This window comes from Lissotriton helveticus, chromosome 3_1 (assembly GCF_964261635.1).
Source record: "Lissotriton helveticus chromosome 3_1, aLisHel1.1, whole genome shotgun sequence".
Classification (NCBI taxonomy): Eukaryota; Metazoa; Chordata; class Amphibia; order Caudata; family Salamandridae; genus Lissotriton; species Lissotriton helveticus.
In genome coordinates this window covers 981,036,457-981,060,024 of record NC_136061.1, presented here as the reverse complement: position 1 = coordinate 981,060,024, position 23,568 = coordinate 981,036,457, and the positions used below count along the sequence as shown (strand labels likewise).

The following is a 23,568-nucleotide window of genomic DNA, read 5'->3' as shown; positions in this document are numbered from 1 at the left end:
CCAGAGAGTGTCAGTCTCATGAGGACTGGACAGGAGACCTTGGGGAGACCAGTGGCCTGGACACCTCTCCAGACACTGGTTTTGTCTCCCCCCCCCCCCCCCCCCACTACCGTGGCTACGGAGGAGGGGGCAACCTACAGTGTGGTGCTGATGAGGGCTGCCAAGGCCTTGGGCCTTGAGTTCCCCGTCACGGCCGTGAGGACTAATCTCCTCACTGAGGTCCTTAAACCGCAGTCAAGCTCGGCCGAGCCTCTGCTGCCCTTTAATGAGGCCTTGACAGACGTTCTTCTGGGCACTTGGTCCAAGCCCGCTACGGGTTCACCCGTAGATAGGAACGTGGCCAGACGCCACCGCCCAGCCCCGGGCGACCCATGTTTCCTGGCCACCAACCCTAACCCCCGAGAGCCTGGTCATCCAGGCCTCCAATTCCCAGACCGCATTCCCGTCGGCCCCGCCGGACAGGGAATCCAAGAGGTATGACCAGTATGGGAAAAAGATCTTCTCATCCCTTAGTCTGGGCCTGCGGTCTTCCAACACCGCCTGCCTCTTGGGACGTTACACCCACTCTGTGTGGGATAAGGTCGCGGAGGTGCTGCCAGAGTGTCCGTTGGAGGTACGGGCCAAACTCGGCCAAGCCCTTGCGGAGGGCCGGGATGCAGCTAAATATTCCATCAGGTGTGGGCTGGATACCACCGACTCGCTAGATAGAGCGATGGCAACGACGGTGGCGGTCAGACGCCACGCGTGGCTGAGGTCCGCCAACTTTTCGGCAGATGTCCAGAACACACTCATGGACATGCCGTTCGATGGCCGTCGCCTCTTTGGCGACAAAGCAGACCATGCGCTTGAGTGCTTTAAGGACTCCAGGGCTACGGCCAAGTCCTTGGGCCTCTCGGGCTCGTGCCAGCAATCGGCTGCTTTTCACTCCTTTCGTGGCCACGGAAGGGGTGCGCCCACACGCGCCGCCAGCCACGCTCCGCAGGGCAATACCCAACGCGGTGGCGGCCGTGGGAACCGCCGGTCGGGGGCAACGGCGAAGTCAGTCCACACCTTCCCCCGCAGCATTCACCTCAAAACCCTCCTAGTCCGTGCTTTCAGGCCCATGTGACGCCAGTGGGGGGCAGGGTTCGCCATCACCACCTCCACTGGCGCACTATCACATCGGACAGGTGGGTGCTGCAAATCGTCCGAAGGGGCTACTCCCTCCCCTTCGAGGCGACTCCTCCAGCCATGCCACCGCAGAACCACCGTGTATCGGGGGATCATTTGCGACTTCTGCAGGAGGAAGTTACGGCCCTCTTGGCCAAGGGGGCCATCGAGCGCGTTCCTGGGCCAGAAGTAGGGTGTGGTTGCTACTCCCACTACTTTCTGGTACCCAAGAAGGGCAAAGGGGGCCTACGCCCTATCTTGGACCTAAGGAACGTCAACGGCTTCCTCCGGAAGGAGAAGTTCAAGATGCTGACACTGGCTCAGGTCTTAGCTGCCCTGGACCCAGGAGACTTGATGGTAGCGTTGGACTTGCAGGACGCTTATTTTCATATCCCCGTCCTGCCTGCCCACCGGCGCTACCTGCGGTTCATGGTTGGCCACGAGCACTTTCAGTTTACCGTGCTCCCCTTCGGCCTTACCAGCGCCCCACGGGTGTTCACGAAGGTGATGGCGGTGGTCGCAGCTCATCTGCGCAGGTTAGGGGTTTCAGTCTTCCCCTACCTCGACGACTGGTGAAGGCGGGCTCGCCCCAGACAGTCGTCAGCCACCTCCAGACTACGGCACACCTCCTGCACCAGCTGGGGTTCTCCATCAATGTGCCGAAGTCACACCTGTGCCCCTCTCAGAAGCTCCTCTTCATCGGAGCGGTTCTGGACTCGGCGCAGTTTCGGGTTTCTCCACCCGAACAGCTGGTCCGGGATATTCAGGCTCTGATTCCCATCTTTCAACCGTTATCCCGGGTTTCGGTCAGGTTGACTCTGCGGCTTCTGGGGCTGATGGCCTCCTGCATCCTGCTGGTGCATCACGCCAGGTGGCGGATGCGGGCTCTGCAGTGGGATCTGAAGTTTGTGGGCCCAGCATCAGGGCAACCTATCCGACCACGTCCTGATCTCGGAGGGCACTGCGAGACAGCTGCAGTGGTGGCTTACGGACCGCGATTGGGTCAGCGGCAGATCCCTCTCCCTTCCCCAAGCGGAGCACGTAGTTGTGACGGACGCGTCCCTCCAGGGCTGGGGAGGCCACATGGAAGAGGCGGAGATCAGAGGTCTCTGGTCTCCGGCGGAGGCCCGGCTCCACATCAACCTGTTGGAGCTCCGGGCGATTCGTCTGGCACTGAAGGCATTCCTCCCCTCTGTCCGGGGGAGTGTAGTGCAGGTGTTCACGGACAACACCACCGCCATGTGGTACTGCAACAAACAAGGCGGGGTGGGGTCGTGGACCCTTTGTCAAGAGGCTCTTCGCCTTTGGCAATGGCTGGAATGCCAGGGCGTGACCCTGGTGGCTCAACACCTGGCAGGTTCTCTGAACGCCAGGGCGGACGAGCTCAGCCGTCGGTGCATGATGGATCACGAATGGCGTCTGAACTCGGACGTGGCGCAAGGCCTCTTTCAGCGATGGGGAGAGCCTTGGTTAGATCTATTCGCCACCGAAGAGAACGCGCAATGTCATCAGTTCTGCGCGTTGGAATTTCCAAGGCGGCACTCGCTCGGAGACGCTTTTCGTCGCGAGTGGAGTTGCGGTCTGTTGTACGCCTTTCCGCCTATACCACTTCTTCCCAGAGTGCTGAAGAAGATCAAGCGCAACCGGGCCCAAGTCATCCTTGTGGCTCTGGACTGGGCGAGAAGGTACTGGTATCCAGAGCTACTCAGTCTGTCAGTCTCTCCCCCGGTTCGTCTGCCTCTTCAGGTGGACCTTCTGTCGCAGCAGCAGGGGACGGTCCTCCACCCGAAACTGTCCAGTCTCCACCTCCTTGCTTGGAGATTGAGCGGCGACAGTTGAGGCCATTTGACTTGCCTCCTGAAGTTTGTAACATCATTCTGGCAGCCGGGCGTCCCTCCACGAAGTCGGTATACGCCTGCAGGTGGAACAGATTTGTGGCATGGTGCACAGCAAAGGCTGTGGATCCCCTCAATGCCCCTCTTCCTGAAGTCCTTCTCTTCCTTCTTTCTCTTGCCCAGCAGGGCTCTGCTCTGGGCACTATCAAGGGCTACCTTTCTGCCCTTTCAGCCTTTCTCAGGCTGCCTGATCCACCTTCTTTATTCAAGTCCCCTATTGTAAATAGATTTCTTAAGTGCATCACACACACGTTTCCTCCTGTTCCGTTTGTGATGCCTCAGTGGGACTTGAACCTGGTTCTTACGTTTCTGATGTGTGCTCCCTTTGAGCCACTTCACAACTGTCCTCTTCGCCTTCTGACTTTGAAGACTGCTTTTCTGGTTGCCATCACCTCTGCCAGGAGAGTGAGTGAGCTCCAGGCCCTTTCTTGTACTCCACCTTTCCTTTCTGTCCATCCGGACAAAGTGGTGCTGCGTACCAAACCTTCTTTCCTGCCCAAGGTTGTCACGGCATTCCACATCGGGCAGTCTGTCACCTTGTCAACCTTCTTTCGCCACCGCATCCCTCCAAAGAGGAAGAGCGGCTCCACCGTCTGGACCCAAAACGTGCGCTCTCATTCTACTTGAATCGCACACGCCAGTTCTGGGTGGATGACCAACTCTTTGTTGGTTACGTGGGCGCTAAGAAGGGGAAAGCGGTGCACAAGAGGACCATCTCCCGGTGGATCATCCTGTGTATCCAGGCATGCTACTCCTTGGCTAGGAAGGAGCCCCCGGTTGGACTGCGGGCTCATTCTACCCGAGCAACGGCAGCTACCACTGCCCTGGGCAGGGGTGTGCCCTTACAAGACATCTGTCAGGCAGCTACGTGGGCATCGCTGCACACGTTTGCAAGACACTACTGCCTGGACAGCCAAGTCCGGAGGGATGGCTTCTTTGGCCGTTCCGTCCTCCAGGACTTTCTGGTGTGATTATTGGTTCGCAGACCCACCACCGGGGTTGGTATTGCTGGGGTATCTATTCTAAGGTAAGGAATCTAATACTAACGTGTCTCTTTCAGATCCACAAGTTACTACTTGTGTAACGATATATCTGTAAGAGACATTAGTTAGTATTAGATCCCTTACCGACCCACCCATCCTCCCCGTTCTGCTAACCAATATCTAGGGTTAGGGTTACCCCTTTCAGGGCCCTAGTTTCAATGGCACCAGTGTTGGTTTTTAACATGGCTCTGCGTTTCTGGCGCGGAAAAGCTGTGTCTAAGAACTGACGTCAGCACGCGGAGGCGGCGTCTAAGTACTCCGACGACGTCATCACGGCGCCGACGACGGACGCGGAGCCGCAGACGGCGCCTACCGACGCGCAAGGGTACTGCTACTCAAAAATGTCCGGATCCAGTCTGACGCCTGGGGATATTCTAAGGTAAGGAATCTAATACTAACTAATGTTACGCAAAAAATTCCGGATCCAGTCTGATGCCTGGGGATATTCTAAGGTAAGGAATCTAATACTAACTAATGTCTCTTACAGAGATATCGTTACACAAGTAGTAACTTGTGCATTAGGTGGAATCGTCTGGAATAGGTTCGTAAAATTCATGAATATTTTTGACCAGGCGTCAAAAAGAATATTTCTCGTCACTGCAATGGATTTCCAGTAGAACAGGCTCAGCAGGGATTTTACCTTGAGTGGGAGATGTGATAGATGTGAAGGACATTTTCGGCTCCAATTACTCCTGTGACTGGGCAGACGTTATATTAAAAAAAATACTATTGAGGGCCCATTTAAACCTTTGCTCTTGAATTGCAAGTTTGGGTTTGTCTTCGTCACTTTCTTCTCAATGTGGCTTCAGACAGTGATGATGCAAAATAATAGAAAATGGTTGACAGATATTTTTTACTGGAATAATCTGAATTTCAAGAATGTGCATTTGGTGTTTGCGTGAGATTAAAGACTTGCATGAAACCCTGCAAATGGTTTCATATAACTTGAGCAGTGCATTGGCACACAGTAGGAAAGGACAAACGGAAGGTGGAGAGGAGGGGGCAAAGGTGAAGTCAAAGTACAAAATGTGTCTGCCCTGCTGTAATGAAGTTTTTTTTTTTTTATATTGTACTGATTGACGTGCTGTTTGCGATTGGTTTGAGACTGTAAAAATTTTAGCATTTGCCCTGTTCTAGATGCTAGAGACGTTGATGTGTTCCGATTTGTTACCTGTGTATGGGGACCGGATAGTTTGTCCAGTTTTTGACTGGAAGAATGGCAACATTATATGGATCAGTCCTTCACTGGAGTTGTGAATGTAGTGACTCGGCTGCTCTTTTATTTTGGTGAACTTAAGTACTTGATGGTGGGGCCATCGATGTCTTTCTATCAGTTTGAATTTTGGTGAAAGTTACTGGTTTGATCACTTTTTTGGAGGGAGTAACTGGAAGGAGGACATTGTGGAAATAGTGGGAAATTACTTGTACACTGTTACTGTATGCTGTGGTTGCTTATTTGTGACTCTCAGTTTGGTAAAAGGGAGGTTTGTTGGGCCAAAAGACTAGGACAGAATAGACTCCACAGCCTTTCCATAACAATACAACTCTTCAAGAAAAGAGGAGTTTGACATATTGCCAAACTCAGTTTCTGGTGCCATGAATTTTCCAATCATAGTGAGTGATTGGCTAGGATTGTCCATTTCTAATATCCTCTAGCTGGGGTTTGATCACAGTGGTTGGTGACTATGTATAAAGTTCCGTGCACCACCATCCTTTCAATTTTTTGTGTGAGAAATTTGGTTATGATATTTTTACATTGTAAATGATGGGAGTAAGACTGGCAGGTACAGGTTCAGCAGAATAAACTACAATTTTATTTAGATCATTAGATCTCCTTAACGTTTTGGCCAGGCCAAAGGCAGGAGTGAAGGAAGCTAGGCTAAAGTGATGGCACATTGGCAGGTAGGCTGGAATTGATGGCGGGTAGGCTGGAGTGATGGCGGAAAGACTAGAATGGCTCTTGTCCTGTACTCTAGATATGGATCATACCAGCCTTTTTTCCAGAGGGGCTGATGGTTGATAGTATATGCTGTTGTAACTTCTAGAGTACGCTGCTTATGAGGGGGGTGCCTGAAATGGATAATGTGGCTTCCAAAAGTTGAACGACTTCACTGCCCACTATGTTTATTGAAAACAAATTTTCTTATCCATTATCCAACTTATGGGTCTGGCTGCTTTCTCTTGAACTTGGACCCCTATTCATGGTAATTTGGATTGTATTACTGAGTTTGCCAGCTATTCAAAAATGTATGTATTTATCACTTATTTATCCAGAAATTGGAGAAAAGGGCTTCAAATTTGGGTGAGGCTGTGCGATATTTAGCTCAGTCACTTGTTGATGACCCTATAAAGTGAATAGCTGTCACCAGAGAATGTTTCCAGTTGGAAAAACTGTATTTATCCTAGAGGGCATTTGTAATTTCAGCTATCTGTAGACGTCTGTGTATCCTAGGTATCTGTGGACAGTGGGTGTTGAATAAAAGCAGAAGTGTTTTCAGTTCAATGCTTATGTGGAAAAATATACCGGAAACTTCATCTTTTTTCTACAGGTGGGATTTATTCCCTGTAAATTTAAAGCCATTAAAAACGGGGCACTGCTACAGGGATTTGGGGAAGACTGGGAGATGTTTACATATTCAGTGGCAGAAGGTAGTATATGCGGTTAGAAAATAGTTACTCTGCTGCTCCATGAATAACCTTGGATTGTTCTGTTGGAAACTCCTACCTTGCCACTGATTTTTAAAGGGGTAGAGTTGATCCCACACCTACTGGTAGAAGTCAGGCAGGGGTGGGATTCAGGAAAGTGGAGAAAGCCGCAGGTTGTTGAAGTTAACAATTGGGTGCTAAGAGTTTGGGGTGCGTTGTGTATAGGAGTACGATGCCGTCAAGGATTTGGGGAAAAATGTCTGAAGTTTGTAATCTGATACTCAAAGATCAACACATGATCTATCAGAAATAGAAATATGAATCTAGTAGATATTGCACTGTTTAAACTGTGAATGTAAAACACATTTCACTACTCCACAAACTGCCCTGGAAGTCTATTTTTTTCTGTGACGTCCATTGCGTGGCTGCTCTTTAAATCTAGGAAGAACAAATTTGCTGTTTATTTTCATGCTTTTGAGCTTTAAAGTTTACATTGTATGATGTTGAACAGGGTGGTGGATTTGGATAAGAGAGGGGTATAACTATTAAACAAGGTACTACAGGTTGTTTTACCTAATAACGAATGTCTTGTAGCTGATATATTCAATAAAACTTACAGAAAAAAGGGACCTGGGGAGTGCTTGAACTTTATGTAGGTTTTGTCTCAAGGATGCCATCACAAAGGCAGGCCTTTGTGATGACGCCTGTATCAGCGAATAGGTGCCCAGGATCTTGACTGCAGTAGGACCTTTATGATGACACCTGTGGTATAACTGTGCAGGCAACTTGCAGTTCAGGACCCCTTGACAGCTGAATGTATCCTGGTTTTGCCCTGGCCTGATACATTTTGTTCTACATTCTTCGAGAGAGTCATTGTGAGTTTTAAGGTGAGGTAGAATTTTTTTTTCCTCAAGTGTTTGTGTGAAGTGTATTAAAAATAATGTCCTCAACTCAGCAGAGAGGAATCTGAGCAAAACCTTTACTTAAGCTGTTGGTAAAGTTTCGCCTTTTGTTTAAAAATCATTCATGTTCGTACTTAGTATTTTCTTTTATTTTACATATTTTGAGTCCTTTTCAGCACATTGGGCCTGACGATATATTGAACTTCGGGCTTTCAAGTTAGAAAGTAGCGAATGTTAGATCTCGTTTCATCCTGATATTTTGCACTCAAGGCGGCCTAAAGTACATTAGAGAATTTGGATTCGGCCTCTAATAAGTCACAGTGGGTTGGAAAACCAGTTAACGACTGAGTATGTTTTCACATGCTTAAACCTAATGATGAGTCAGAAAATGTTGAAATGACGGATTACGATCAAGCCCCAGAGTAGATTTGCGGAGGAAAGGTTACAGTCCAGTAAGTGAAACATACACTAAATACTGAATGAGCCATCAAATCTAAAAGAAATCTTGATTTTTAGGAGTAGAATGAGTAGAAAGGATATGTTTACGTTCTAGTTTCTGGTATATGATAGTGCAGAGGTGTCCAAGATAAATCCCACATAGTACGTGTGCCAAGATGAATGTCCTTTATTACTTTTCTACTTCAATGATAAACTAAGTTATTGAGCTATTGTTTTTTTGTTTTAGGGCGAGCAAGGTGCTGTGGCTAATTTAGTAACTCACATTGAGAACCTGAAGACTCAGATTAAACATCTGCAAGAGACATTGCTTCAGCAGGAGTCTGAGATCGCGAACAGAGATAAAGAACTCTTCAACCTGAGAAAGGAAATCCAGACCATGCAGGACCTCAGAGAAACGCCAAAAGGTGGTTTTGGTAGCTTTTACCATATAAGTGATACCTCTACAGATGTGCGTCAAGACTACACAAACACCTTAATTGACATGAGTTCTTGGGACTCTCCAGAAGTGGTCAGGAAGCAGGAATCCAGTATTGAACACCGTCATAGCTTCCACAGAGCCACTCCCTTTTCTGAGATTAGTGCAGTTCACAGCACAGACCTGGAAATTACATCTGCTAAATCAGCTGTTCACGGAGATGCATCGGAACTCGAGGCATACCAGAGCTTCTTCACCAATGGAGGCCACTCTTCCAAAGATGACCTAGCTTTCCGAACACCATCATTCTCTGTAAGTAGCTACTCCCATATTGAATCCCATATAAGGCAGAAGAACCATCTTCTGAGTAGATCTTTCACAGGGATAATTATAGTCCTAGGAAGAATTTAGCAATGGATAACATTTTCTTTGTCTCTTTCTGGGGAGCAGGGGAGCTGGGTGCTTTAAAGATTAGAGCAGGATCAGGAATTCGATTCTACGCCATAACAATTTGGCAGTTTTTGAATGGCCTCGGCTGTTGCAGCAGACCTAAAACACAGTTAGCTTTTTATGTATTTGTTTATTTCTTTACATTCTGCATCCTGTTGCCTCAGAGCTATCAGCTTAGACTTACCAGGATCTCTAATTTGCTAAAACTGCTTGTATGTGTTGCAGTGACCTTCAGTGCTCATTAACATTCTACAAAATATAACATAGTGACACTGTTATGTGACCAGTGTAATGCACTGTGATGCTCCTGTGAGTGTATTGGTGCTATGGAAAACGTATAATACAATTTGTGGACTGTTATGCAATACATATACCTTGCACATTATTGGCAATAAGTTGTCTATCATATCCTTAAAACTAATTTAAAAAAAGTAATAAACAAATTGGCTTACAGGATTTAGAATTTGCTAAGAGGTAGAGGTTCCTAGAGGCACGAGGGTCCGACACAAAGTGCCAGTCCACTTGTGTGGTATTGATTTAAATTCTTATACAGGTCATTTGCCTCCCTCCTCTTGAGGGCTCAACTTAGTTATGAAGAGTTAAACACGGTCAGTGTTTGGACCATTTTAATTTACCCCCAATCTGCTTCAGTGCTTCATGTAACTGAATCAGCTCATTGCTCCCTTTCCTAATGTTATCTGGTACATGAGATGTTACGTCTTCTGAGACATCATTGCCTTTGACAGAGAACTTGGTAGAAGTTTGCCAAATTAAAAATAAATGCAGTCTAGGTGATACTTGCAGGTAAGTGGTGCAGTGTTTGCATTGAGAAATGCTTAGTGACAACCTATATATCACCTACTTTGCTTGCAGCAAGCCAGTAATGGGTTTCTTTTATGGGCATTGCTTTAATTGTCAGGTTGTATGGAATTCTGACTCTTAATTTTTCCTTTGCAATAGGCGAATGATGATGCAGCTTTCAGCTACACTCCATCTGATTCCCAAGAAGATTTAAGGTCTTTATCTTCTCTCCAAGAGGCTGTGATCAACCAACATGACAGCAGTGAGTATCAAGACGTCAAAGTTAAACTGCGACCACTAAATAGCAGCCTGGGCATATAAGCTTATTGGAAAGGTAGAGGGCTTCTAGGGCCAAGTTTGCCAACACCTAATGTCTCAATTATGCACATGGTATTAATTTCTCTGTATTAGGTAAACAGTTACCCTTATTAAAGTGAGTGCTCTGAGACATTTAAAGTGACCGCCCTAATTGATGACTGGGAGTTCAGAGCTTTTTTTTGAACGGTGGAAACTGTTGCTTGGATGTGTTGTGATGTGTGCCAGATGATAAAAGATCTGTTGCACGGTGAGGCAAAACTGTGTTCAACATGAGCTAAAGTGTTTCATTATGTTCAGAAATATTTAGTGAGGTTGTGCGATAAAGTAATGGGCAGCGATGCCACATATTTCTGATAGTCTTCTAACCACAGACTCCTTAACTTTTCAATATTCCAGGATTCCAAAACTTTTTCAGTCGTACCTCTGCTTGGCAGTAGGTGGTGGTGTGCGGCTTCACACTGATGCAGTTCTGCTCCGGAAACGATATGCAGGACCCATATAGGCACGACTTCCTTTTGTCTGATGCTGGTTTCTTTTGTCCGCACCACCAGAAGCGGATCCAGAGCTACCTCCTGTCTCCTAGAGACAATTTACCTCCGTAAATGTTGTGTTCAAGGGAAATGTCGCCTCCTAAAATGTCAGGTACCTGATAAGGACTTCTAGTGGTAGATTTCTTTCCTTAGAATATTCCCCAGGTGTCAGACCAGAACCGGAAAATCTTGAGCAGCACTTCTGCGTGCCAGTAGGTGGAGGTGATCAGCTTTTCATAGGCGTTGTCTACACCAGAAGTGATTTGTGAAGTGCGTACATAGGGGCCACAGCAGCCTGCTGACATCAGTCTTTTCTTTCCATGTCATCAGCGCAGATCCGGAAACGCTACCTCAGTCATTTTTGACTGCCTTTTCTCAATTTTAACCAACCTTCTTTTTTTTTTTTTTTTTTAAAGCAGCTTGCTCCTATTGTGCATTAGGGATGCCCCCTAACAAACCTGTGAGTTTCAAACCCTGTGGAGGCTGTCGCAGGCAAATGTCTGTGACAGCCCCCCACCTGGTTTACCTGAAGCTGGAACACAACTCCAAAGCCTGCCCAGACTGCCACCCAATGAATCCCAAACAGTCAGGGAGCGGGCATTGAAGTTCCTGGTCTCAATATCGAATAACTCTGCACTCCTCCATGTCCCGATCTCATGGAAGGTCCCAGGCCAGCTCTGAGTCATTCCCATTGTTTCTCATCAAGGTCAAAAACGTTATCGGCTAAGCCCCAAAAAAAGGAGGCCAAGAAGTCGAAGTATTCTTTGACTTCACCACACCGGTCCAAGTCATCGGATGAGGCACAGGAACAATGTTACAAGTCTAGGCCCCACACCCACACTTTCCCCTGCGGAGCCTGAATCTGGATCTGCTCCGTGCCTCTGAGTTTTCCAAAGCTGGCGAAACCACCAAAATATCCAAATCCAAGACCACGTCTTCATTTTTAGACAGTTCTGGTGACAAATATGCTGTGGGTGGATTGGAGGATCCTTATGGTTATCTGACCCCCATGAGCAACCCATGTCTGAGGATAACTGGGTCGAGGAACTGGGGGAGTGGTCTGGGCACCTCACCTGACACTGGACTGGTCTTTCCCAGTGTGGCTACGGAGAAAGGGGTTTCCCTTGCCCTGGTGGTGCATGGGTGGCTGAGGTCCTGAACCTTGCACTGCCCTTGGTGGAGGTAAAGACCAATGTCTTGACAGAGGTGCTTCCAACCAGGGTGTCCCATGCAGAACCTCTCCTCCCCTCTAATGAAGCCCTCACTGATGTCCTTCTTGGGGCCTGGGCCAAGTCCTGCACAAGCATTCCTGTGCACAGGACAACTGCCCTCCACCATCGCCTTGCTCCTCGGGTGTAGGCAGGATCAGGCGCCACCTGTCCCACTGGCAAGTCATAACTTTTTACACGTGGGTGCTTTAAATTGTTCCGCTGCCTTACGCCCTTCCATTCATGGAATCCCCCTGCCCATACCACTGTCCTCAGATTGGCTGACGAAGGGCCATCTCACCCTGTTGTGTCAGGAAGTGCAGGCTGTTTAGGCCAAAGGATCCATCAAGAGGGTGCCGGCTTCAAAAGTAGGTCGTGGTTGCTATTCCCGTTAATTTCTGGTGCCAAGAAGGCTATAGTACACCATCCTGTACTGATCCTGCACCCTCCACTACGCTCTGAAAAGAAGTGGGCTCATGCCATCAAAGCAATGGCTGTGATCATACTTCTGTAAGCTATCAAAGTCCTTGTCCTGGACATCTGTCAGGCTGCTACATGGGCATCCCAATACACTGTGCCTTTTCGGTCCTTCAGAACTTTTTGGTATGAGCCTGCTGGCAGACACCCCTCCTGGTAGGTTTTCCTTTGGCATCTATCCTAAGGTAAGATATCTGCAGATAAAAGTCTCTATCAGCTTATTTACCTTCTGCAAAGCCTTATTTGACAGGAACCTTACCGATCCTCCCCGTTCGGCAAACCGGCTCTTCTATGTAATGTCCCTGTAGGACCATAGGGGATTTTTCCCACTTGTCGATCATCCTTCTGACATGACTTTGCGCTTCTGGTGTGATCATAGTCACAAATGAAACTGATGTCAGCATGGTGCCTATTTAGGCACCATGCAGATGCGGAGCTGATCAACTCCGCCTACTGGCATGCAGAGGTACTGCATACGTTTTTCCAGATCCAATCTCATGCCTTGTGGAATATTTTAAGGTACGTAATCTGCGGCTAGATAGTCTGTACCAGTTAAGGCTTCACCAAAAGCAAGTAACTTTCTTTATGCCCTGTTATGACTGTGGCAAAGAAATGTCTGTCAGGTCCTAATATGATTTGCCTGGGCTCCAGCCACGAGTCCAAGGCTTGCGGTGACTGCGCATCAATCAACCCGAAGACCATCCGAGACCATGAGGTGAAACTGTCGACAAGCGCAAGAAGACTCCGCAGCGAGACGGGTCCAAATTGAAGAGTTGGTTCTGGACCTTTTCCTTTTCTAGAAGTCATAGGCGCTTTTCCCAAGGTTAATGGTGGTTGCGCTCTAAATTGTTGGGTAAGTCGTAGAACAAACCAAGAAGTGCAGCAGGACTGTGCGCTTTCCCACCACCCACATTTTCCTGAGAATGAGTGAGGGCATCCCCATGTCACTTGATCTCTTTCCAGAACTCTGTTTTCCTCAGATTCCATCCTACAACTTGTTTTAGCTCAACGAGGCTTTCCGAGTCAGTCTGTGACACTAAAGCATATCGAAGAGTTCCGTGAGGCCATGCTACAAGTCTTCAGATCCTTACCAAGTCTCTGGCACACCTATGGGCCTCAAGGAGCCGAAAGGCCCTCCATCTGGGATAGCACTGAAGGGGTTTGTCCTCAGCACCAGTTGGACCATCTGTTTACTCCACTGGGCCTCCCCCAGCTCCTGCATAGACTCCGCTGCCATGTTGTACGCCGGTTCCAGGAGCCTTAATGCCAATGCAGACTTTAGAAACGCTGGAGGATAGAGTGCCCATGGTTCCCTCAGCTTCAGAGTTTGCACTGCTATGACCTCGACCAAAACAGAGCCAGATTTCTATTGAGGCCCACCCCCTCTTTGGCTTACCGCCTCCACAAGGAAGCACACGTTGCTGGATCCGCCTTTATTGCTTAAGTGCCCAGTTGTTATGCACTTATTGAAGGGTTTACAGCATTTGTTTCCTCCCTCTATCTCGGTCATGCTAGAGTGGGACCTTAACATGGTCCTTATGTTTCTAATAAGACCTCTCCTTGAGCCGCTTCACAGCTGCTCCTTGCTGCTTCTAAACCTCAAAACAGTGTTCCTCGTCGCCATAACATTGCTGCAGCGTGAGTGTGTGCTTCATATCTTAACTGTTTTTATTTTAGGTCTCGCATAAGCAGCGCATGCACTGCTTCAAGACATGGTGTATCTCCTCTGAGGGGTATGCAGCACGCCCCTCGGTTGCCATTTGTTCCTGTGTGTGCTTCTCAAAATTGCTTTAATCTCACAAATAGAAGAGGGATAATAACACTGCGTAAAGGTGGATGAGTGATGGGGAAATACACCAAATTAGTAAAACTGCCCTCACTCACACCAAGCTGTCATGCTTCATCCTAGGGCTGCTAACACACCTCTGTGCCAGGCCAGCCCAACGCTGGAGGTGGAGCAATTGGGGTGGGGGCAGGGGGGGTTAGAGTGGAGACAATACAACATACAGTGTAAGATCACAGGTGAGTAAAGGTGCAGAAAAAGTGATATAAAACTGGTATCAGGGAGTCCTAATCATAGTTTTAATATTAGGTAAGCTGTCCAGGTTCAAAACAAAAAATGTGGATGCTGGGTTCGGGGAGCTTATGAGACGCCAACCCCTCACTCTGCAAAAGTGTTGACATGTTTCAGTTTGCAAAATGAATACCCCGGTTTTCCTCAGAACTCTCAGCACCGTGATCCCTAGGTGCTCACCCTCCCTCCTTTAAATCCAGAAGTAAAGTGGATGTCACCTTACAGAGTTAATGCTCGGTTGAAAAGAATTAGAGACCCTCACTCTTGGAGAGGAACCAAGTTTATTAACGTAGTTCGTCTCTCTCTGTCCGCCTCGTTCTACGCGGCGGACATGGAGAGACAAAATACGTCGGGCGACAGCTGACCTCATCAGCAAGAGTGCTAACGGAGCTGTTCTCTCTCTCCCGCCAGTTCGAGTTTAAAAATGTAATAAACTCTGTTCCTCTCTGAGTGAGGGGCTCTACACCTGACAGGGGGTCCACGCAACCTTTCATCCTTCTGAGATTGATTAAATGAGTCCTGTTGAGTTGGTTAACAATAAACATCTGTTATTCAGCACCAAGATACCCTTTGGTGAATGTGCGCTTTACAAATACACATATTATGGCTTTTAGGGAGGGTTGGAGAAGTCATTTAGTCTTTTTTTCTCTAAAGCGCAAGTAATTGTCGCAAGACTTTCAGGTATCTCAATAGTAGGCGTCTGAGCGAGATTACACATCTCCAATAAAAATTGCTTATGTGCCTTGTCCTTTCTCCATGGTTACTATGGAGGTGTTCCTGCATCTGTGTGTTCTATGCATTTGCATAAGTGCAAGTGTGTGTGTGTGTGTGTGTGTGTGTGTGTGTACTTGCCATTCCCCATGCCCACATTGCTTCATTCTTAGCCATTCATGTCTCATTCCTTTCTACCAGCGAGCCTCCGAGCATCTCAATTCATGCACACAATGACAGCACAAAGCCATGCTGCCGGTTTCATTGTTGCTCTTTGTTTCATTAGCATCCTCTTCGCAAGAGGTAAGTAAATGTAAACAAATCCTGAGCTTCCCATCTTCCAAACAAGGCCATTGTTGGCTGTACCTTGCAGACAGCAGATTCAAACATCTTTCTTCTGCTTAACATCATGAAACAATCCCACCTTCTCAGTACCATGAGCAAGAAATGCCTTTTTTTTATTGCAGATAACAAGAGCCAAGTATTTACCCAAGTGTTTGAAAAATGTTGGGGGGGTTATTTTTTACGCAAACTGTATGACGTTAGTGATATTAACAAACTGCTGGGTCCTGCTTATTTTGTTACCAGACCCATTCATTGCTTTTTTGAATAGGCTAATGACACTGTCAACAAGCATTTGCAATGCAATAGGTCTCGCATTATTTAAGTTTGAGCTATTGGCATTGCTAAATAATGCAACACCAATAGCTCAAACTTTAATAATGCGAGATCTATTGCATTGCAAATGCTTGTTTTCTCTTAAGAACAGTGTATACATTGTATGGATTTCAGCATATTTCACTGCAGGGGTGTGGAATGTTGGTTTTGACTTTGTCCCTGGCATATTTTCAGTGCGGACACAAGTTACACTTACCATAAATGTTAACTTCTATCATGTTACATAGACATTTGGTTACATTGAACATCTGCCATGGGTGCAGCCCTTCAGACCGAAGTTGATCTCTTCTGCACAATTATATTAAATTTGAAGTCCCGCACAGTCTCAGAAGGTGTTGCCACCATCGACAAATATAACAGTCTTTCACGGTTTATGTCTAGCATTGTAATCATCCTGCCCCTGAGCTCTGAAAACACCAAACAGAAAAGTGAAGCAATTTGTAATGTGGTTTTAGTGATGTGTGTTTGTGCGCCGTTGCTTCTTTCAGTACTAACACAGTTGTGCACACCAGATTGCCTATTTCCTGAACAGTGCTCGCTTATAGCTGTGGCTTCAAGTTCCAGCTATGAAGTACTCCAAGTCGTTAAAAACCGAAGCTCGACTTCTGAGCTCTGTGTGTTCCTAGTTAAAGCCTTAAAGGGTCTCCAGGGTAAGGAGCAGGATGGCTTGGATTGGAAGGACATGAGACAAGATGGGACCCTCTCCATTGTTGTCTGGTCACCTGTGAGTGACTCTGTTGATTCGCAAAGCAATTGGTGTCTTGGAGTGAGTGTGCGAAGAGATTGCGGGACCATTGTCTTCCAATCCACACTTGTATTTCGAATTGTATGGACTACTGCCCACTAAACAGATTTGCCAATCAGGCGGCGTTCGACCCGCCAGAATCAACATTGCCGCTGCGGTAGTGCTTCAAGTACCGGATGTTTACCTGGAGTGGATGCCACCTCCACAGTAAGGGACCTTTCACTAGTCTAGCAGCAATCTACACCCTCTTTGTGACGAGTCCATGATCACACGTAACGTGCTGATCCAAAATATGAGACGGGCGGAAATTAGAGCGCCACAACAGCGTAAAAATGTTTCCAGCATGGTTGAGGAAACGTATGGCGGAAACTAAGTAAAGCAGTGACCAGATGCAAAGACATTAATTCATTGCCTACGTTAAGGGCCCGCACGTGCTTTCACCATGGAGCGCGCCGATGAACGTGCTCGGTAACATTTGCACTAGACAGCCGCCACCCCTCGCTCCCTCTGGCATCTGCTGCTGGACCGCTGTGGTGAGAACAACAGATTAAGCCAAACAGAAGCCAGAATAACCGATTAGGCCATACAGTGGCGATAATTTCACCAGTTCGCAGGGAAGCACAGTAGCAGCTACATGCTCCAATTTGGGGAAGGCACCCAAATTGGGGCGAACACGTTTTCCCAGGAGACCCTTCAGACTTTCTGGTCTCATCCGAGGGGTGGCAAGATTTCCTGGTGCGGCTGATGTGATTATCTTGCCAGCTTCCGTGATGCCTTCGTGGCAGCTTCACCGTGTGCCCTCAGCAGGAGACGTGCTTCTATCCCGGGTAACCTTGTTGTGTGCACTGTCTGCTGTCTCGTCTGACCCCTCGCCTGCAGCGTAACCTTGGCCTTTAGCACGCCCATTCGCCACTTATTCTGTGACCTTGTGGGCTCACGGAAACGATTTGTTTAGAACAAAGACGACACAGCGTACCGAGCACGCCAGGATTGTATTGTTCGCATTTACATAGGAGGCATTGAAGCACTTTTTGGCGAGTACCCTGTTGCTCCGGGATCCAGTGTTAGTGCTTTATTTGGTCGTTATTGACATGGCCACTGGAATAATGCGATTCTACGGTAGCAGCATAATTTGGGATTTGCCATATAATCCATCATCTGCTGCATAATTTGTAGATTGTTACAAAAATAGACACACAACAGATAGGTAGGGTCAACCGGGGCGGAGAGGGCAGGGATAGGAGAGCACGTGAGCGATGTTTACGGATCTGATGTGTAGAGAGGGCCCCGTGAGTTAGAGGAAATGTGATCAGTGGGCGATACCAATCCGAATGATTATTGGTAGGGCAGAGGTAGGAGACAAGTGGCAAGATGGCGGCATAGGTAGAGTTGACGAGGCACAGGATCTGAATTAAACTGTAGTGAGTCTGATAGTCGCAGGGGAAAGAAGCCAATAAAAGGAAGGGACATGTTATGAGAAATATAAGCAGTAGGAGGAGCATAAGAGAAAGGGTGGCAGCAGGTGTATAGCGGTCCTAAAATTCACTTGAACTACTATTCAGAGTTTGGACGATAAGTTAATGTTTCAACAGAGAAAAGTGTCTATCATGAACTAAGATTCCTGTAAGCGGAATGAGTGCGACTGTGCAGAGAGGGAGTCAGACTCGCCCCTGTGGAATGAGCCTTATACGTGTTGGAAGGGGGCATTGGCCATATGCCATAACAAAACAAAAGCTTAAATATTAGCGCGGATCACATGTTAGGGCCGTCCATCGCTGGTACAGAGGGGCTGGGCCCCAGGAGACGCGCGTCCTCTGGAGGGTGGGCACTGTGCTAGGCGGTGGAGCAGAGTCTCCGCTCCACTCTATCAGCAGCCTGCAACCCAGAGTCGGGAAGTGTTGGTGGGCGGTGCCGGGGGCGGAGTAGGCAGCAGGTTGAGAGGTCCAAACGGTTAATCTAGTGATAGGCGGCAGGGAGGGAGGCGCTGCCAGCAGAGCGGGGATAGGGCCCAATGTTAACAAGGTATTCATCAAAGCCACGGATGGGGCATATTTTCCATTGTGGTGAATGGTCTAACATTCACTGCTAAAAAGCAATGCACACTCGATTAGCATTTAAACTAGTGGTGCGCGTACCACAGAGGAGCGGGGTAGGGGGCGCGGCAGCGAGGCGAACGCGCGCGCTGCTGCACGCTGCTGTGCGTGCTAGACACTGTCGGGAATGTCCCGCCTTTGCCCAATCGCGTGCCGTTTTTTTTTTTTTTTTTTTTTTTTTTTTAAAAGGACGCGCAAGCCATTACCAGACGGGGAAAGCAAACCCACAAGCACGAGCGTGTGGGTAGCTTTCTAAACCCCGTACAAGAGGTTTCGTGCTGCGCGACAGTGCTGCGCACTGCAACGCTAGACGCGAGACCTAAAAAGGTAACACTTGTTATTGTTAGTCTTTCACAGACGCATTTCATATGTTAGACATTCCGAAATGGGGTGCACATTCACGGGGATAGACTTTCACAGCCGGAGCAGCACATTTAAGATGAGTGCATGTTCATGGTGATTAACTTTCACAGATGGTGCTGCACGAGATTTGAGCTATTGGCATTGCATTATTATTTGCAACGCCAATAGCTCAAACGTTTAGTAATGCGCGACCTATTGCATTGCAAATGCTTGTTAGCCCTGTAGATCGTGTTGCTAGCTGCTTTTCTGGTCATAGTGGTAATTCCTCATTTTTAGTCCTCTAGGCAGTTCTGCTAGCTGCTTCTCTGGTCCTGTCGGTTGTGAGACATTGGCCTGGTATATGCTGTCCACTAATTAAAGTGGGCACCCGGTACCAGTCCAAACAACCCTTATTGATGATTAGGTTAAAGACAACCTTTATAGAAAGCTATCCTAGTGGTAGCTGTGGATAGCAGCCTTCAGACTAAGTCTCGAAGGAATGTAAAGAAGCTTGTTTTACCAGATCAAAACCTCCTGAATAACCAAATTAAAGGAGACCCACACGAGATCTATAAAATATATGTATTTATTACTAAACACTCTCTACTAACCTCTATACCAGATTAGAGCACAAGGCACACAATACTTAATCAATAGTACAATACACTGCGGGCTCCAGGGGGAGACTGAACCATATGCTAAAAAAATGGTAGGACGACTTCACTAGATACAGTGCCTAGAGCACGTAGAATCGCTGGGACCCCAAGGAACCACCCAAAAGAGTGTCACAGGGAGCCCACGGAGGATGGGTGCAGTGTGAACACAGACGCGAGTTCTGTACAACTCTATGGGAAAGTCGCGGTTGGAAAATTACAGTTTAAGGACACTCCGGAGAGGACTTCAAGCAAACCCTTTAACATAGAAGGTTCTAAGGCCAGCATCCTTGTGAGTACCGAAGTACCGGTGAAGTACCGGTGTTACCTATCCCAGGGGAGCCAGGTGCATATGGGTCAAGTGGGGTCGGAAACGTTAGTCGTTTTCAATGGCGTGACTCGAAGTGCTGCTGCCGGGAAGGTGAAAAGTGTCCTGTGGAATCCAAGCCTGGATCCGAGGTGAGAAGAACCTGAAAGCAGAGGGGACAGTGTCTGGGTCACTTCACGGTGACCAGGGGCTCAGTAGACGAATGCCCTCTGATGTTTGGTGCTTCAGGTGTGAAGATTGGATGTTTGACTCTGCAGCCACGGGGACTAGGAGATGTCGACGATTACCAAAGTCCGGAGGTGAGCTGTCCCACAAAGGATGTTGAGTGCTGAGGCGTCAGTGTCCGGATTGGACACAAACAAGCCTCGGCAAATGTAACCCACGCAGGCAGAGGAAACAAGTTATGGTGAGGACCAGCAAGGTCCTGGAGACACTCCAAGCTGTCAGGGCACGTCGGGAGCAACCAAGGAAGCCCAAGAGAAATCAAAGTTACCTTTACAGGGACCCACAGGCCAACCTTAGAATTACCCCCAGGCGTCAGATTGGATCCGGAAAGTTTTCGTCAGCAGTACCCCAGCCCGTCGGTAGGTGGTGTCGTGCGGTTCCGTTGGGGTCGTGGTCGCCGAGATGATGTCATGGGCGCTATTTCGACTCTGCCCACTTGTGCTGACATCAGTTCTTTCTTTTTCCGCGCCAGCAAGTGCAGATCCAGGAAGAGCAGGTACCCCCAGTCATTTTTAGGTTTCGCCTGCGTAAGCTGGGCATGCGCAGTATCGCTGGCGAGATTTAATGATTTTGAGGAGCTTTCACTAGCGGGCTTTAAGCCCCGCCCTTCTTTCCCATTGGCCGGCGTCACCATTTATGCTAAACGGTGGCCAGCCATTGGGAAAGAGCTTTTGCTGACGTAGACTTTTCTCTCTTTCTGCCGTCCCACTTGGACGGTCTTGCCTGCCTTCCTTCCCGCGTAAAATGTTTCTTATCTTTATTGGGCCAAACACATTGCCCCATAAAGATAATAAACCTTTTACGCCAGAAGGAAAGCAGGCAGAGGCCATCCAAGTGGGACGGCAGACAGAGAAAAACTGCAGATCTCTAGGGTGCGCAACGGGCGTTTGCAATCAAGATGAATTTGCTGTGTATTGTTTTGGGACAAGTTGATTGATTATGACAGCCGCTCGCACTTTTTTTAACGTGGTAATTTTTTTTCGTTCCTTTGACAAGAGCGAGGTTAATAAGGTGCTTAAAATACCAGCTGTGAATCGTTATTTAACAAAATATCCACGCCTTCCAGAATATGTAAATAGCTTTCCTTTTCGCACAGTGTTTTTTTTTATTTCCCCGCGACCCCCTCCCAAGACACCTCCCGCGAATCCCCCGTGATCCCTCGTGCCTGTCCTCCCGCGAGCAATGCCGGCTGCTACTATGTGGGATGACTGTGAGGAGGACTGGGAGAGGTGCGACCGGGACGGTCCTGGGTCGGAGAGGACCCCTCGGACCTGGAGGCTTCCTTCAGTATGCTTTTTTTCCACATGTGGCCCGACCGCAGAAGACGCAGAGGGCATGCTGGCGCTGGCGGTGACACAGGAGAAAAGACTGCATTGCACCTGAGATGTGGGGCGGACGGATGCAGGTGGAGAGATCCACAAACGTGCCTCAAATGGAACCATCAGCGTAACCGGCGCCAGTAGGCCCTGCGACAAGGGGCCCAGGGCCCTAGTGGTGATTGACGCAGGACCGCTGTGGTGAGGACAACAGATTAAGTCAAACGGAGGCCAGAATAACAGATTAGGCCATACAGGGGCGATAATTTCGCCAGTTCGCAGGGAAGCACAGTAGCAGCTACATGCTCCAATTTGGGAGAGGCACCCAAATTGAGGCGAACACGTTTTCCCTGGAGACCCTTCAGACTTTCTGGTCTCATCCGAGGGGTGGCAAGATTTCCTGGTGCGGCTTGACCTATGCTGCTTGGCCTCACCAACCCCGTAGTGAAAGCGAGCAAAAGAGGGGGTTACATTTGATATAGCGCCGTCCGTTCTACATTCGCGCATATCCACCCCTGGGTTGCTGGAATAAGTGACCTGACGTACACAACATCAGGAGGAGACCAGACCTCCATCCCTGGTTCCCTGGGGCCACACCAGCCATGGATACAGGGCATACCACAGGTTTGGGAGTCATCGTTCCATGACCCCCCCCCCTCCACCCACCCTCCTTTTGGTACAAGAACACAGCAACATCAGACCCCACTGTACCCCAATATGGGGCTGCACAGAAAACGGGCGCACCGGTTGTGGAGACAGACAAACTAGACTTCGGTGTGGTTTGCGGTAGCGTGAGCCCCCTCCATTCTGGTCTGCCCACGTCTTGCCCTGTGTTCACACCCTGTGTTGGAAGCTATACAGTATTGAAGGTCCATTGAGATGAAAATCTGACTGCTTGTGCTGCCCCACGTGAATGCAGTGGGGTCAGGGGTTGAATCAAATGTGCTGGGAGCCGAGGACCACACTCAGGACCATCTCTGTGCTATGACTAAAGATAAGGCACAGTCAATAGCAAGCAAAGCACCCTAGACAAATATGCTCAGCCTGGCGGGCTCTCTGCAAGATGGAGGCTTCTTGAAGTTACGTTATATGGAAAAAGCATAGCATTTGCTATCATTTGTATGGGACTGTATGGCTTTCGGTGAAGCCATCACTTAAAAAAAATATATATTTTACAAACCTGCTTGCAGGTCATTGTCCATGTAACCAGAAGCGCCATGACAAGTTTTTGCTTTGCTTATGTGTGAGGTTGGAGTCTCATTTTTTATTACTTTGTTGCTGACTCAGACTTGAATTTGGATTTTTGAGTTGTGATTTTGACCAAGGTTCATTGAGAAAAAGTGATTCACAAATACACAATTTCATCGAAATGAACTGCGTTATTCTGTGATTACCACAGTGAGGGAGAAAAGGAGGGTATATAGGTGTGCGTGTGCAAGAGGGCTCTGATGAGCAGGTTAGATTGGAATCGCATGTTATGTTATAGGATAGTACTTGTGTGATGTTATGTCTACTACTCTACTACTCACTCTCTACTCACTCTCTATTACTCTACTGCTCACTCTACTACTCTCTCTATTACTCTCCACTCTCTACTACTCACTCTACTACTCACTCTCTACTACTTACTCTCTACTACACTTTACTGCTCTCTACTACTCTCTTCTGCTCACTCTCCTCTATTCACTCTCTCTACTATTCTCTACTACTCTACTACTCACTCTCTACTTCCATGTACTACTCACTCTCTACTACTCTCTACTACTCACTCTCTACTACTCTCTACTACTCACTCTACTACTTTCTACTACTCACTCTCTACTACTCTCTACTACTCACTCTCTACGGCTCACTTTCTACTGCTCACTACTACTCACTCTCTACTATGCTCTACTACTCACTCTGTACTACTCACTCTGTACTACTCACTCTGTACTACTCACTCTGTAGTACTCACTCTGTAGTACTCACTCTGTACTACTCACTCTGTACTACTCACTCTGTACTACTCACTCTACACTACTCACTCTATACTCTCTACCTCTCTCTACTACTCTCTACCACTCTCTACCTCTCTACGCTAACCCTGGGCGAAGCACTTCGCTACGCT

General features: G+C 48.0%; 1 protein-coding gene across 6 annotated transcripts in view; it reads left to right on the top strand.

Annotated features, from left to right (window-relative positions):
- PCNT (pericentrin) overlaps positions 1–23,568 on the top strand; it is a 1,333,356-nt gene that overhangs the window by 737,630 nt on the left and 572,158 nt on the right. For all 6 annotated transcript variants that reach the window (XM_078681435.1, XM_078681433.1, XM_078681434.1 and 3 more), the window contains 2 exons: positions 8,321–8,821; positions 9,920–10,022. In XM_078681435.1, coding sequence (XP_078537561.1) covers positions 8,321–8,821; positions 9,920–10,022 — 604 coding nt within the window. The remainder of the gene's footprint in view (positions 1–8,320; positions 8,822–9,919; positions 10,023–23,568) is intronic.